This window comes from Lucilia cuprina, chromosome 4 (assembly GCF_022045245.1).
Source record: "Lucilia cuprina isolate Lc7/37 chromosome 4, ASM2204524v1, whole genome shotgun sequence".
In the NCBI taxonomy this organism is placed as follows: Eukaryota; Metazoa; Arthropoda; class Insecta; order Diptera; family Calliphoridae; genus Lucilia; species Lucilia cuprina.
In genome coordinates, this window is record NC_060952.1 from 7366533 (window position 1) to 7384175 (window position 17643).

General features: G+C 29.1%; 1 protein-coding gene across 2 annotated transcripts in view; it reads left to right on the forward strand.

Moving 5' to 3' along the window:
• The window catches only part of LOC111675673, a 52553-nt gene that overhangs the window by 18902 nt on the left and 16008 nt on the right, over positions 1 to 17643 (forward strand). For both annotated transcript variants that reach the window (XM_046950754.1, XM_046950755.1), the window contains 10 exons: positions 327 to 812; positions 935 to 1118; positions 6011 to 6270; positions 6507 to 7424; positions 7568 to 7725; positions 8992 to 9760; positions 10969 to 11853; positions 14335 to 14508; positions 14815 to 15194; positions 15817 to 15919. In XM_046950754.1, coding sequence (XP_046806710.1) covers positions 327 to 812; positions 935 to 1118; positions 6011 to 6270; positions 6507 to 7424; positions 7568 to 7725; positions 8992 to 9760; positions 10969 to 11853; positions 14335 to 14508; positions 14815 to 15194; positions 15817 to 15919 — 4317 coding nt within the window. The remainder of the gene's footprint in view (positions 1 to 326; positions 813 to 934; positions 1119 to 6010; positions 6271 to 6506; positions 7425 to 7567; positions 7726 to 8991; positions 9761 to 10968; positions 11854 to 14334; positions 14509 to 14814; positions 15195 to 15816; positions 15920 to 17643) is intronic.

The following is a 17643-nucleotide window of genomic DNA, read 5'->3' on the forward strand; positions in this document are numbered from 1 at the left end:
AGTTTTCTCTTTATTGGCGTTTTGTGTCTTGAAGCATAAATAAATAAAATGGTAAATTTTTTTTGTTACAAATAAATACTCGGGGTAAATAATAGATATTTGATGCAAAAGTAAATATTTCCCATGCAAACTATGTAAACCCAAATAACTGATATGTTAGTTGATTTGCTTAAAAATTTCATCTCGTTTTCTCATTGTAAAAAGTCTATAGAAATTCACTTTTTTGTTAGAAAAAAAAAATCGCAAAAAATATAAAAAAATAGGAGCAGTAACATGCCTTCATACATATATTTATAATGAACATCCTATTTCCGTTCTCGTTACAGAATTCATTTATCGATGAACTTTTGCAATTGATTGGCGAAGATGATGTACGTGTTAGAGAACATGCCTCAAAATGTTTATGCAACTTTATTTTACAGAATGCCAAACATACGAGACAGCAACAGCTGCAACAACAATCGCAACAAACACTAAAAAATAAAATAAATTTTAACTATAATAATGACAAAGATACTCTACATAAAACTTATATACAAAATCTAAAATTATTGATAAACTTTTTAGACTATAGTATCTTTAATGACATGTCACCCGCACTACGTTGCTTATTAAATCCCCGACGAGAACAACAAACAGATATATTTACAACTTTGGATGGCTCATCAGCAGCTACATCAACAACAAACTCCTCATCCACATCATCATTTAATATGGATTTACCAAAGAGAGAACAAATTGAAACTGTTTTAGCCAAAGTCTTATATCGTCTAACAAATAGATTAATGTCATTGAAAGATAAAAATATGCAGGTAAATACATTCAAACAAAATTTGCATAAATTTTGTTGTTATTTTATGGTCTATTTATTTTATATTTTATGGTGATTAATTTACAAAATCTCATCTCTTAATTTTTGGTCTTTACTTTTTAGTTTGGCAATATATTGTGTACGAAATATTTACTTACGTATTTTTCATTTGCTGATTATTCTTGTGCTTGGACCGAGTTTAACTTTATGGAAATCTTCGTCAAATTATCACAGTATAATTATAACACAGCAGTCGACTTAACATGTCAAAGTGATTTGATTGATGTCAGCAGTAAATTAATAGTTGGTAAGTAAATACTATGAAGTATATTGCACATTTGCTAACTAACAGTTGAGGGTAAAAGTGGTTGAATTTTAAATGAAAAGTTTTACAATTATAAAAAAAACTTCCTTGAAAATTAGTTTTGTTGTTCGTTATTTAGTTAGTTGGGAATCGAACAGATTAGAACATAGACCAGTAACCTACCGAAAACCACTTCTTTTTTCATTAAGAATTATCCTCAAATTTGTAAACGTTTCATACAACATTGTTATTTTTCTTGGTCTATTTTTGGAGTCCAGTAAACAGAATAATCTTTTATTTATGTTTCAATCTAATATTTAATATGTTTAGCTTGACCCCATAACATTTATTATATTTAGGGCGGGTTTCTTACTCCTCAGTTAAACTAGGCTTAACTTGCTGTTAGATTAAACTCGATACAAATTTAGGAGGACTATAACCAATGATTGTGTTTTTCAGTTTTAGATTTAAGCTCAGTTAACTTTGTTAGTATTGCCAACTTTTCAGTCAAAAACATAAACAATGAACAGCTGTTTTTTGCAAACAATACTTTTGTAAAATGGAAAATTTTGGAAAAATGTTAAATAAACATCAAAAACAATAATTAATAAAACAAAACAAATCAGAAAATTGCAATTTACTTAAAATATTAAGTTTTTCTTTTTCCGAAATCATTTTTTTATTGTTTTTGTTAATTGTGTATTCTCACTTATAACTTGAGTTTAATTGGCCAATTACACTCAGTTAAACTAAGATTATAAGTAACTTTACTGATAACTGAAAAACACGAAACATATATTAAACCAGGTTTAACCAAAGAATGAAGATTATCTTTATCAGAAAAACTCGCCCTTAAGGACATTTAAATCCAATTAGTTTTATTATTTTCTCCCATCACTGTGGATACATAAAATTTGTTGTATTTGTTGTTGAAGAAATGATATGATGTTGACTTTTGAAATGAAACTGCAAAATTGTAAACATAACATTAAATTATACGACGGCTGTTCAATTTACATATAATTTGAGTGCAGACTAAGATATTTTACGATCTCGGACGTTGTAGTTTCTAGGGCCCACAATCTCACAATTTTGTTTTGTGTGAAATAAACAAGAAACAACAAGATATTGGAAAAATTGTGGTAAATAACGAGTCGAATTCACTTTTACGTTATTATATTTGTCCAATTCACAATTGATGTCGTATCGCTGTAACGTTGTATGTCATAAAAATGTTTCAAATAAAATTTTTTGAAACAAAAACAAATCAACAATAAAAAATACTACGACATACTACGATACAGCCGTTCAACACCGATTGTGAATTGAACAATTGATTTTTATTTAACCAACTTAACTTTTTACAAATTCTCTAAATAAACTAGAATTTAAATAATTTCTCAAGTCTTCAAAACAACCTTCGTTTTTTAACTTCTTCAGTTAGAGTAGCAATAGTAAATGAATAAACGTAATGAATATATGATTAAACAGTCATACAAAGTTCTATTCTTTAAAACGTATTAACATTTATACACACACACAACATTACAAATGCAAATAAATACTACATTCTCACTAACTTCTCTCCAATATATACACATCAAATCTGTTTAGAATTTCATTTTCTTCTACTTTTACTTCCCATTTGTACATTTTGTATTTTACAACATCATACAGCAACTTGCATTTTACATTTGCTGCTCTAAAGCAAGTTACCAGACAGAGCCAGCAAATATAATTTCACATCATTTTACTTACTTACATACTTGCATACACTTACTACTAGGTTTATATTTAATTCTAATATTAAGTAAAAGCGCTTTGACTGCATCTCTACTTCTAGAGATGTTCAAGTGACCAGAATTAGTTGTTGCGGTTTGAAATCTAATCCAGTTCTAAATTAAAAGTATAACTTTAGCACTACTTGTTAGTGACTGCAATTTAACAAAATAATGTTTGGTAGTAAGTTTAACGTAATTTTAATTGAAACCCTCTCTTTTTTTTACGCAACCATGACGCTTACAGTCACTTTGCCATCTCTTAACAGTGATAAACTTTACTAGGTTGCACAAGTGTATATATGTGTGTTCTTGTATTTTAAGAGAAATTATCGTAAGGATAAACTTTGTATGCTAGTGTAGAACCCAGTAGTTGTATATGAAGTCAATTAATCCACTTTTAGAAAAAGTTGTTAACTTTTCGCCTTTAACTTTATTTAAAATTGAAATATCTAATGCAGAAAATTTGTCCTATCTTAACTGTTCTTAAGTAATGCTAAGAAGAAGACAAACATCATTTTGGAAATCATTTGTTTATTTAACTCAACACTATTAATAAAAATATGTCAATCAATCGAATTTCTCTACATAAATAATTCTATAAACAGTGATAATTGTTAATGTTTGTGAAAGTTATCACCGAACTGCAGAGTATGTATTGTGCAAATACACACAGTTTAACCATTGCAAGTGTATGTATGTATGTATCCTTTATACAAATCTACTTACATGTGATTATAAATATATGCAGTGTGTATGTATGTATATACATTTCTACATATAATGTGTTGATGCTAAAGAGTTTTGTTAATGGTAAATGGTTTTTAGTTAACTATGTCATTATGAACAAGTGGTTTTTCCTTAACTTTGTTTCGATATCTGTGTTTTTTAAGCGTAACATATATATAGTTATACTAATTATGGATTTCTAAATCATGTTATGCCGATATCTATAAGGATAAGTTCCAATATTTCTATGTCCTATATTCTATACTATAGTCAATACTATGGTTAAGTCTATAGTCTATGCTGTAGTCAAGTCTATATTGTCTCTTAATCAACACAATCTATTATATACTTATATTTTATACTATATTCAAGACTATAGGCTTTCGTATAGTTTGGGCTAGAGTCTGCTATATACTTGAGTATAGTCTACATTATAGTCAAAATTGTGGCCTATTAAATAGTTCAAATTATAGTTTATACAGTCGAAACTAGCCTTAGTTAGCTATAGTCTGTACTATAGTCAAGGCAATAGTTAATACTAATAGTCAAGATTGTTATCAATACTATAGTTATGGTTTAAATCAACACTATAGTAAATGCTACAAAAATAACTATATCATTCATTACTATCATATATCAATCATTACTAATGTCATGAGAATAATCAATACTAACGTCAAGGCAATTGCCAATAATATAATCAAGGCAATATTCAATACTACTTTTAATTCAATATTCATATTATAATCTTGGCTATAAGTAGTGTATATTCTGGATAAAGCTTTAGTCTATAATATGGCTTATTTTATTGTTAAGTCTATAGTTTATGTTATAGGCATGACTATAGTTGACGCCATTTTTAGTTGATGAGCAATGCGATCGAATTAATGGGTTTCTCGGAGAAATACACAACATCCTAACTTTAACATCCTCCGAGGCATGTCTGGAAGGACCTTCTTGTATACTTAGATCGGAGTTCGTATACAGCAGCTTTGAACGACATTCATAGAAACGCATTCAATACCGCAGTTTCAGATTACCGCATGAATGTCGTGCTTGGTGGTTGCCCACCGCCCATAGCAGAAATTAAGAAGAAGAATCTGCCAAGGAAAATAGGAGTTGCTCTGGCACAACTGAAATCGTGATGGAGCAACAGGCTCAACGCCTACTGGCACCGCAAAGAACGTGCCGTCCCCAATATATGCCCATCATGTGAACAGGGTCCTCATGATACCCGCCACATATTCAACTGTCCAGCCCACCCTACTTCACTTCACCCAATGGATTTATTGACTATCCCTATTGAAGTAGCCCAATTTTTTGGCTTGGAACTAAATTCAGAACCCCCGGATTAAAATTTTTATAATTTAAGCTGTCAAAAGCACTGATCTATACTTTAGTCAATGCTGTACTTTAGTCAGGCTATGTAGTCTTAACTAAGGCCGAAAAGGAAGGAAACGAATAACATTAAATACGGCTTACTCTTTACAACCTCAGACATTTGTGCACTTTATTCTTTATCACTCTATAGTATACAAGATACAAATGCTGTCTAGGTTTTGTTTTCTTTTTTCCTATTTGCTCTTCATATTTCGTTCTAAAACTTTTTTGGTTTTTAATATAAGTTTTAACAAACTCTAAACATATGCATATGACAAATCCTTACACAAAGGTTAAGAAAACCATTTACAATATTTTGATAAAAGTATCTAAAACTGTCTGTTATTAGTGATAATTTTATGTTAATTGTCTTTTTTTATAATATTCATAGTTTTAAAATATTTGTTAGGTTTTAAATGATAATGGAATTATAAATTTTTCAATGAATAATTAAATTTGTAAAAAAAACATCTGATAATTTTTAATCCTAATAATAAATTGTCCAATAATAATCTTAAGGGCGGTTCTTACAGATAAAGATAATCAACATTCTTTGTTAATATATGTTTTGTGTAATTTGCAATTTTCTGATTTTTTTTGTTTTATTTATTATTGTTTTAAATGTTTATTTAACATTTTTCGAAAATTTTTCATTTTACAAAAGTATTGTTTGCAAAATACAGCTGTTCATTGTTTATGTTTTTGTGTGAAGAGTTGGCAATACTAACAAAGTTAACTGAGCATTAATCTAAAACTGAAAAACACAATCATTGGTTAAAGTCCGACTAAATTTGTTCCGACTTTAATCTAACAGCATGTTAAGCCTAGTTTAACTGAGTAGTAAGAAACCAGCCCAAAGTTTATTAAATGTTTGTGTTAATTTTATACATTTTCTAATTAAATGCTAAAATTAAGTATCTAAAGTTGTGCTCCTTTTTTTATCTAAGACCTAAATATGTATAGGTATCTGTACATGTATTTATTATATTTTATTATACATTATTACAGGTTCCTTAATCTTTCAACCAGATGTCCATGCCAATCGTGACACCAATTTGAGTCTACTTAAACATACAATAAAAATTATAAACATTTATTATCATATTTTCACAAATCAAAAGCCTTTAATTATGGCTAAAAGCCAAAAAGTAGATCTTTTTAGCAACGCCAAAGAATTGGCCATAACACAAAGTATTGGCTATTTTGGCAATGAATATGTCTACATAAAACTTTATCAAACATTAAAAAGTGCCTACGATAACTATAAGGTAAGTCTTTATGCAATATTTAAACTTAAAGGAAGTCTATAAATGTCTGAAAAAGGCAATTTGTGCCACTTTAAGATGTTGTATATGAAAATAGCAAAAACTTTTTGAAATTCATCACTTTAATTTTATTGTACAATTTTATTTCTTTTTTCATTTTTTCATTTTGTTCTTTGGTTGTTTGGGGGGAATGCAAAATGTAAAATGAAAAAATTAAAAACAAAAACAAATTTATCAAGATTACCATTAATGAGGAAGCTGGCAGCAAATTAATTTCCCTTTTAAAAACATGTTTGAACTCAATGAGTGCATGCATCGAAATGTTGCCTCATGAGGCAGCAGCTATTGCTTACAGTGTTGGCGGCAGTGGTGGTAGCGGTGGTGGAAGTAATGTTGCCAAAAATGCAACGGATGTAAATGCTGTATTGTTTCCAAATGCAATGCCAGCCGGAGGAGCATCTATGGCAGCAGCCTCAGCAACAACAATGGCTGCATCAGGAGTTTTTGCTACTGTTTGCAATTCGGTATTGAAATTAATTGAAGAAACTCTTCAGTACTTGACCAAAGTCATAAATTATGCACCAGAAGAGAGCATAGCATGTCTGCGACAACTGTTGAAATATTTGTTTGCTAGAAATTATGGCAACATGCAACAACAATACAAACAAGCCCATTATACCACGACAAAAACAAAAACAAAAACACCAAGAACAACATTTGTAAAAACCTACTTTAAGGCCAAATGCAAAGAGCTACATTGCATTAGCAAAGATGATGTTTGTACATCCCACAAACAACAAACAAATCAACCAACATCACCATCATCATCTCCTTCACTGTTTGCAAATGTTTCCCAACAACCATCTACAACAATTACACCACCACCAGCAGAACAATTATCAACGAACGAAGCTTCCGTTTTGCATGATTATGATTCTACATCTCTTAATAGCTCTGGCCTCAGAGACGACGTTGCTGCTGCTAATGTTTATGTTGGTTCTACTGGCATTGTTGTTGCTGACTCACAAGATGATTATCTATTGTTGGCTGAACTATTTGCAAGTGGTTTAGAATTTAACACTTGGAAATCAGAGCATGAGCTAGAGTTATCTAAACATATAAAACTCTTTGAGCCATTGGTCATATATTGTTTAACTGTAAGTACTGTAGACATTTTCTAATACTGTTGCATATTTCTTTTTTTTTTGAAGTTGCAGTGCAGTATGTGCTAGATTCCTTTCGAAATAATATTATTCGAAATTTGTTTTTCAACTTTGCTGCATTTGTTTAATATTTTCAGCTTTTCCTTAAATGCAATGGCCGAGTTCAGTCTCAAATTTTAGAATTACTAGTTCTTTTATTGGATTTTAATATAACCTATAGTATATTGGATTCGAAAAATGTGATATTTGACAATATTATTAAAAGCTTGGATATAATCGAAAGTGGTATTGCACGGTAAGTTGTAAAGAAGTGTTTTTTAGTGTATTTGCAGTTTGTTGTAAAGTCAAGCCAAATACTTAAATAAATTATTATTGAATCTATTAAATTTGTTAAAGAAAATATGGTTGTTACACTAAGTGCGGGGTTTTCAGATAAAGATAATCCACATTCTTTCTTTAAACCTAGTTTAATATATGTTTTGAGTTCTTCAGTAAACAGTAACGTTACTTATTATCTTAGTTTAACTAAGGGCGAGTTTTTCTGATAAAGATAATCTTTATTCTTTTGTTAAACTTGGTTTAATATATGTTTTGTGTTTTTAAGTTATCAGTAAAGTTACTTTTTATCTTAGTTTAACTGAGTGTAATTGGCTAATTAAACTCAAGTTATAAGTGAGAAAACACAATTAACAAAAGCAATAAAACAATGATTTCGGAAGAACAAAAACTTAATATTTTAAGTAAATTGCAATTTTCTGATTTGTTTTGTTTTATTTATTATTGTTTTAAATGTTTATTTAACATTTTTCATAAATTTTCCATTTTACAAAATTATTGTTTGCAAAAAACAGCTGTTCATTGTTTATGTTTTTGAGTGAAAACTTGGCAATACTAACAAAGTTAACTGAGCATAAATTTAAAACTGAAAAACACAATCATCGGTTAAAGTCCGTCTCAATTTGTTCCGAGTTTAATCTAACAGCAAGTTAAGCCTAGTTTAACTGAGTAGTAAGAAACCCGCCCTAAGTGTTAATGGCCAATTAAACTTAAGTGAGAAGACACAATTAATAAAAACAATAAAACAATGATTTCGTTTGATTTAACAGCAAGTTAAGCCTAGTTTAACTGAGTAGTGATAAACCCGTCCTAAGATAGCTGATACTTTAGAGTTATTGAAAGTAATTTGTTTTGGGGCAGGTACTGCCGAAGTTCAAAGTTGAATCAATTATGTTTCAGTTTGAATTGAAAACGATTCCTGCTGTAATATACGAACCCTTGAACTAACTGATTCTAACTAACTGAATGTTCTAAAAACGATTATTAGGTAAACAATGGTTATTAAAACCTGTTTTTATATGAAAAAAGTGTGTAATACACCACTGTTAATTTTAATAATCGTTTTGCATAAGGCAGTAATACTTGAATATCATTATTTACTTTAAAGTTTAATTAAAAACATATTTTTGTATTAAAATTACAATAAAATTCATAAGTAACATTTATACTTGAATAACTTTTTAATTTAAATATTTTCAAATATTATTTTTAATTTGTTTCACAGTAACGGACTCTTTATGATTACACCCATCATTAAGTTCCTTATTAAATTATCCTCGAAAAGTGAACGGAATTTAATAACAATACCAAAAATAATAAGTATTATTAATAATTTATTAGCCAACTATAATATCAGAGATGTTGCTGTACAAGCATTAAAAACCTTATCTTATGAAATGTTTTTAATGACTCAATACCAGCAACGACAACAACAAACAACTACATCACCCAAAGAAACACAATTGTCATCCTTAATTTCAACAACAACAACAACAACAACAGCAGCAACTATACAGAAAAGTGACCCAAATTCATTGGCCGCTATAACAGAAAATCTTTTAACACTCAACAACGAACTTGACACACAAAAAGAAGTCATTTTGGGAATGTTAGAGAAATTCATTGAATCCAATGATTGCCAACAAGTGCTCAATTTACTATTGCTAATTGAGCAATTGCAACAACAATATGTTGGAAATAAAATGTTAAATGATGCCAATAAAACAACAACAGAAACTGCAACAATTATGCTTGATACAGTTGCTAGAAGTTATGAAGACAATAAACAACAACAGCAACAGCTACATATAACATGTTTGCCAAATCTTGATACTGTTTGTAGTATGATATGTCATTCAATATGTTCAAATCGTTTATATATACAAGATTGGAATGATTATTATATGTTGGATACATTTTTCAAAAATAATACCAAGTATTTGTTGGGCAATAGCAAGGAGTTTATGTCATTGTTTAAATATGCTGTTGAAGGGGTAAGTTGTTTGTGTTAAATTATTTTTATTATTTATTCAATATATAATGTTATTGATGCATAAATATAAGTTGAAATGGTTTTCTTAAATTGTTTTTAAAATCTGATGTTTACAAGAGATTGTAGAGATTTTTTTTTGATTATTTTTTGGAAAACTTTTGTCAAACAGTTATTAATAGAAAACTTTTATTCTTTTATTTAAAAATTTAATTTTCAATAGAAAACTTTTGTGAATCAGTTTTCAACAAATAAGAACTTTTGCAATCAGTTTTCTTTAGAGATTTTTTATATCGATCAGTTTTTCTAAAAATGTATTAATTCATTTTTAATAAAAGATTTCTGTCCAACAAATCTCTATAAAAACTATATTCAATCCGTTTTTTAGGAAATTTAAGTTGATCCCTTTTCTATGCTAATTTTTAGATTAATTTAAATTGTAAATATGTATCAAGCAACAATTCCTTTTAAATTGCATATTACTTTATTACTGAAAATTTATTTTATTTATGAAAGTCTGACTATTTTTCCCCCCAAAAAAAAAGGACTAAAATATAAATTCTAAATAAATAAAACTTGTATATAATTACAAGGTAAAAATATTTCACACTTACATGACTTATATTTGTGCATTTCAATCGTTTTATTTAGTCCTTATGTAATGTATGTTGAATGAAAAATTCTACTATATTCATGTTATACGAAAAAAAAGAACGTAAAACTTTTGCAGTTTTAACTCTCTCTAACGATCTAACTTTTTTCTATACATACACTACATATAAATGTTGTTTTATTTGTTCATTTTATATTCACCATGTCTAATGCTGGCACCTCCAACTCAAATTCAACTTTTATTATTTTTTTGGATGGTTTTTCTTTATATGCTGTGTGTGTGTGATGCCTTATTTTGCCAACATCAACTTTTAACTACAACGCCAACAACAAAAACTGTGGGACGAAATCATCTAATTCCTACTCATACAACACCATTTACCATGAAAAATTTTAACAAAAATCTTTTTTTTTTGCTTTCTGTTCCTGATTTTGCTCCTGTTACTGCTACTAATGCTTCTTCGACTCAACATTGCTGTTGGCCATGCCACCAACATAAACACACAATAACAACAATACAATTTCTAACAACTACGATAAAAACTGTACGTATCTATTATTTGCCTAACACGAAACTAACAAAAAATTAAAAAAATAAAGGATGTTGCAAACTTTAGTGATTTATCGTATGCAACGATTATCCTGTCGAATGTAATCCTCAAAACCGAGGAAATTTATTTAGTAAATCACATAAAGCTCTATTTGAAAAATCACCCAACAATAGCGGAAAAGTTAAGGCAAAAGCAACAGAAAAAGCAAACCCACGAAAATCCTGCTGATGCATCGTCGTCGTCATCGTCAGCATCACATTCTTGGATATTGGATACCAAACCAACAACATCAAAAGCTGCTGCAGCTCAAGCCATAGCTTTGCAGCAAACACTAACAAACAATTCAAGTATTATAAATGAAATTAACTTTTTTGCTACAGTTTTGTGCGATGTTCTCCTTGAGTGTCTTCATACCATACTCTCTGACCATCAACATTCAACAACGCGAAACAAGCAGCAGCATGATGCGAATACGACCTGTCCCTCCTCCACTTATAGCCAACAGTTTGCCATACAGTATTGTCGTCTGGTATGTCAATTTGTTAAAGTTTTGCATCAACTATGTTTCAACTCACGTCTAGAGGATTCTTTACTCTCCTCAATACGTTTCATTTTAAATGCTTGTGAATCAAAATTGTTAAATGAATACTATAATTTGTTGATGATGTACTCAACACAAGGTTGTCCAACATCCACAGCAACAACAACAACATCAGCAACTACTTCAACTTTCACAACAGCAACTACTTCTATGACAACTTTGCCCGAATTGGATGTAGATAATACGTTATTACAATTGCAACTGGAATTGTATAATTTATTAAATGATCTCGGTATATTGGATCCGTTGGCATTGCTGCAGCGTTTACAATTGGATGACATAAGTAATCATGTAAGGCGGGCACTTTTGAATAAAGTTTGTCATCAGAGCAATGTAAGTATGAAATTAGTAAAACTACTTTAATGAATATGTGGAAAATTGTGTGTAAAGTACTTGTGAATATATGCATGTATGTGCATATTAAAATGTATATACATAAATACATATATAAATGTTTTGTATGCTGTGTAAGAGTATGCAAATGTTGTAAACATTAAAAAGGCGTTCTCTGTCCTTGACAAAATTCACCTGAACTTGTGTGTGTCAATGTAATGATTAAAGTTTTGCCAAATTCATGTGACGTGGTGTAGAGCAGTTTAATCATTAAAGTTTTTGGTTTGTTTGTTAGTTTAGTTTGTTTTCTAAATTTCTTGAAGTGGGAATATTTTAAGTAATTTTGTGTGAATTTATTTATAGAAGTAGTGATTTTGCTTTTATTTAAAAATAAATATTTTTATTTTAGAAATTTTAAATTGATGGTTAGCTAAATTATAGGATTAGCGGAATTTTTAAGGAGTTTTATTAAGCAATTTTATAGATGTAAAGCCTTAGTAAAAGAATGGCAATGTTTTCTTTAGAGTAATTCAATGTATATTTTGTCACCTAATGATAAACATGTTTCTATCCGAGAATCTGTCATATTCATTTAAAATCAAATATTGGTAAAAGATTCTTAAGAAAAGGATGTCCCAAATGTACAGAAGATAGGTAAGGTAAGCAGGTCATTCTAGCGATGAATTCAATGGGGACACAGTTGGGTCCAGTAAATTGATCCCTTTGAGATACCTGACACGAGAGAAAACGGTAAGCGTATTAATACACTTCCATCTAAGTATATACTCTGGTTTCCTAAACCAAACCAGTTTGTCGCACGAATATAGATGTATGTATATCTTTCGGATATCAACCTCCGATAGACCCGTTAAATCGTACATGAAGTAGTTACCTAGTGGACACATTCTATGAACTGCTAGGGCGGGACAATGACAGAAGAAGTGAGTAATACTCACTTCTTCCTCTTCTTCCTGGCAGCTCCTGTAGATCTAATTACTTTAGTATTCTTGCATGTGGCCAAAAGGGTCAGTGGCCTCAGTGTGCATTGCGCAAGCTCATGTAGTTTTTCACGTATTAAGAGTTGGCAGGTTGAGTGCGGTATGCCGACGAAGGGGTCGATGTGCAAATGACGAAAGTTGCATGAGAGTCCGCGATGGTATTACCAGGAATTTGTTGAAGTACAGTAGAGTCCTAATGTGGAATGTTTCGCCATCTCATTAAGTGATGCCTGGCATTCTAGGACTAAGATAAATGTTGTGTTGACAGCACTTAGAACACTAAGGACTGCCTCTATATCGGTATATATTCGAATATTAACACCGTATATTTGGTAAAACATGAGCCAGTTTTCAGATCGTTTTATGACTGAAAACTCAGTCTGAAGAACGCTATATTGGTCTGGAAGCTTGAATGAAACTTCTGTTCCAGAATTTGTTATGTTATAAACATTAGGCGGACAGGTATCTTAACTTGAGAAATATTTATTCCGTTTGATATCATCCTAAACATTGCTCATGTTAATTAAATTGGTTTTTCTGTGGTTTCGTTAAACATTCTTATTGAGTCATTTTATATAGTTAAGTTTGAAGATGTCTTTACTTGTAAAGGAAACATCAGTAAAGGCGCCCGTTTCATCCTCATTATTGTGCCTCTTTCTAATGGTTTCCTCAAAACCAATCTAGTTAAGTAGAATAGTCTATTGAACTCCACCAGAAGTAGACCGTACAGATCGCCCCAATTCTGTTAGTTTCAAAGCTTGACTCTCTAGCTGCCATGAACATTGATTTCATGTCCATTTACCAATCAACAGTAATACAGAAAATAAATTCCCCGTTTCATAGTGTAGTACTTAGAATATTAAATTAATTGAAAGCATTAAAATATGTTTAATAACCCACCAGTTCTTTGAACTAGCTGGGCAATATTAAATTTACCATCCTCTTAGGTCTAATACTAGTAACTTCACAAATCACTGCCTAATGTCACTATAGAAGATTTCGATAGGAACTTGAGAAAGATGAACAAAATACTTAGACTAGATTTGAACTCATTACTTTTAATTCGTAAGGTAGTTAAGATTGTTTTTCGAAATTTTGAATTTTCAAAAACTTTAGAGCAATTTTGATTAAAATAGTGGCGGACGAACATGTTGACCAAAAAATGTAGTTAACAATGATTACTAGTCAATTGTAGAACCTGCAGGGAAGATTTTAAACACACACACACACACATCATTTAAATTTTATTTCTAATTATGTTATGCATGCATATATATGTACTTATGTATATGTGTGTGAGTTTGTGTTAGCAAATGAGTGAGTGTTAGAGATTATTATATCTCGTTCATTAATTAGTTAAATCTACCTTAGTTATACAAATTAATTTCTATATTTTTCTCATTATTATCCTTCTACTTGTTTTTTTTTTATTTTTTTATTTTTTTGTTAATTTTCTATTTTTCCTCTTGTATTCATCCTCTAGCCAAATCCTATTAAATGGAATCAGCAACAAGTGCAACATTTATTCAATGGAAATTTTCTAAATATTTTAATTATTGAAGAATTTGCATTCATGTGCTATTTATGTGAAGTGGATGAAGAAAATTGCTCATTATTTCAAACAATGGCATTGAAAAATATCAAAGTGTTCAATAAGGTGGGTTAATGTTATTTAATATATAATATAAAGGCGTAAAGAAACAATCACGAAAATTATAATAAAAAATAAAATTACAGTTATTTGAGTATCCAATTATAAAATGATTTATTTTTTTCAGCTATTATTTCAAACCACTTCTAGCATTTATTTCAATTATGAATAGTTTTTTTTTGTTTTCTTTATTATTATGATTGTATTCTAAATAAGATATATATATATAGCTTGGTATTAATATTTCCAATCTTTTTTTTTCTACTCTTAATTTATATTCTTTTCTTTTTATTTCTTTTTTTAATCATTAAGCATTCAATTGTTTGCCTATTACGTTTAGTGGAATATCTTTGCAAGCAAAGCGCCATTTATTCGAGTTTATGTTTTGCAAGATTTTTACAAATTTTAAATAAATTATATAAACTATTGACATGCGAAGCAACAACGTTAGAAAACTCTTCATCTATAGCATCCAATAGGCCACTTCAATTACAAATCGAGCGCTTAGCTAGACATTTAATCGTTGATGCTTCTTCAATGCACGATAAAAATGCCATTTACGATACATTTATATGTTTAACGGAAGAGGAAGAAGCTGAACAACAACAACATCAACATAACACAAACGTTCCAGGAATATCGACATCGTCATCGACATCATCATACTTAAGCGAACAACTGCAATTTATAATGTAAGTGATTTTGATTTCTCCTTTATACTACTTAGTCTAGTAGTATGTGTGTATGTTAAAATGTATGTTTTAACAACAATTTTATGTTTTCGTGTGTATGTTTTATTCAATCGGAGACAATAAACATATAATACTCGATTGACGCTGTAGAAAATTTAATTTCTTTTAAGTCTCTTAAATTATTTTGTAGAATAAACTCTAACCTTTTCCTTATGTTAAGTACAAAAATTAAATTAATTTTACTTTAAAAGAATAATGGATTTATAATTCTAATTAACACCTTCTAAACTATTTATCCTTCATAAATAATGCAGTTATTTAAATTTAAAACTCGCGTTCAACGAATCTTAAGTGTATAATAATAATTTGTTTGTTCTTAGCTGCTAGAAGGCTTTTTATTTAAATTTCCCTTCACCTTCTTTTTCTTATACTTATACTTGTACATAGTAAGCCAGAACTACTCACTATGATTCTCGTTTGTACCATTCATACTTTTCTTGTTCTTACAACATTTATGCATTCTTAAGTTTAGTACTTTATTTGATATTTTATTTTTTTTTCTTCTACACTTTTGTTCAATTTCTATTTTTGTTCTCTTTGATTTTTATACTCATTTTAATAGTTTAAATGATTTGGAAAATTCTTGTGAAATTCGAGACGATGATATTAATGCTCCTTTGGGAAGTGTTTCTAATATTGTAGACGAGAAATGGATATTTAATCAGGTGAGTTGGATGATTATGATGAAAATAATAAAAATAAATCAAATGAAAATATGGCCACTAATAAATCTTTAGGGGAAATGTTTAACGTTTTTTTGTTTGAAACATTTCTTTTTAATTGAAATGTTTATTATTTATAAATCGAGTTAATTGCTTGAAAATATTATTTTATAGAAATTAACAGTTTAATTAAAATACATAAAAAAACTATATGTAAATTCAATGAAAACATGATTTAATGATTGATTTTGATTATAAATTAAAATTGAAAAAAAAAATATATGTTTAAAATGATGAAATTAATTGAATTTGATTAAGTTGCCAACAACATTCTCTTGCAGCGTATACGTTATACAAATTAAACTACGTTATTTTTTGTTGTAATTACTCATACGTGCAGGTGGTCATATTATATACATATGTATGCATCAGACTCTGTCTGTCTGTCTGTCTGTCTGTCTGTCTGTCTAACCGTTACATTGTATTAATTCCCAATTATTTGCGCAACCCTTTTTATTTGCAATGTATTTAATCTGTTTGATAAATACTATCAGCAACAGGATTTTAATTAAGTTTAATTAAGCATAATAATTAACAAAATACACAAAATAGAAATGCTGTAGTAGTTAAATATAAAACAATGTGATCAATTGTAAAAAAAAAATATCAAGATTTTCAACAATATTAATGTTGAATACCAACAAATTTATTTAAATTAAAGGATAATGTTGTTGTTAGGATTTTCATGAATTATCGAACTTATTTAAAGTTACATTTTAATAATATTTAGATTTGAAATTTAAAAAACGTGAATATTGAAACTGAAATTTTTAACAAATAAAATTTATATATTACTGGGGAGTTATTTAAATTTAAATAACTTAAGCCTATTAAAAAAAGCGAATACATATTAATAAAGCTAATATTTATCTTATTAATCCAATTAGTAAATATTTATCAATTAACTTTATATTCAGTATATATTTTTGATTAATTAACAATAGTTAACAATAATAGAATTTCAAATATAAACATGAAAAGAAATTCTTTAGCAACTCTAATATCATAACGATAATTTTTCTATTCAACACGTACTATGAAAGTAAAATCATTTCAAACAATAATTCTAATAAAAACAAATACAAAAGCAAATAAAATTGAATTGAAACTAAACAAATAAGTATGGGATATAGTATTATTTTTATTATACTGTGACAATGTACCTTATGTATTTGCTGCACAGACTTTCAATTTGTTAAAAACAAAGAAACTATGAGTGTTATTTGCAAACCCTACAGACTAAAGTCTGCTATACATATCTACTGTAGTATACTATATAGTACAGACTATGAACTACTCTATAGTCGAGTATACTCTATACTCAGTAGTACTCAGTATAGTCAAGACTTTATTAGTCTCTATGGTCCGTACTATAGTCTAATCGAAAGTCCAGGACTGTTGTCTATTATATAGACTACTCTTAAGTCCAGAATTGTAGTCTAGTCTATTAGACTACTCTAAAGTTTTATAGTCTTATAGTAGGGACTATAGTGTACTCTATAGTCCATTCTATAGTCTTCTCTAAAGTCCAGACTTTAGTCTACTCTATTATCTATATATTATAGAGTAGACTATATAGTTTACTCAAAGTATAGACTCTATAGTCTACTATAGTCTACTCAAAGTATACTATAGTCTTCTCTAATGTCCAGACTATAGTCTACTCT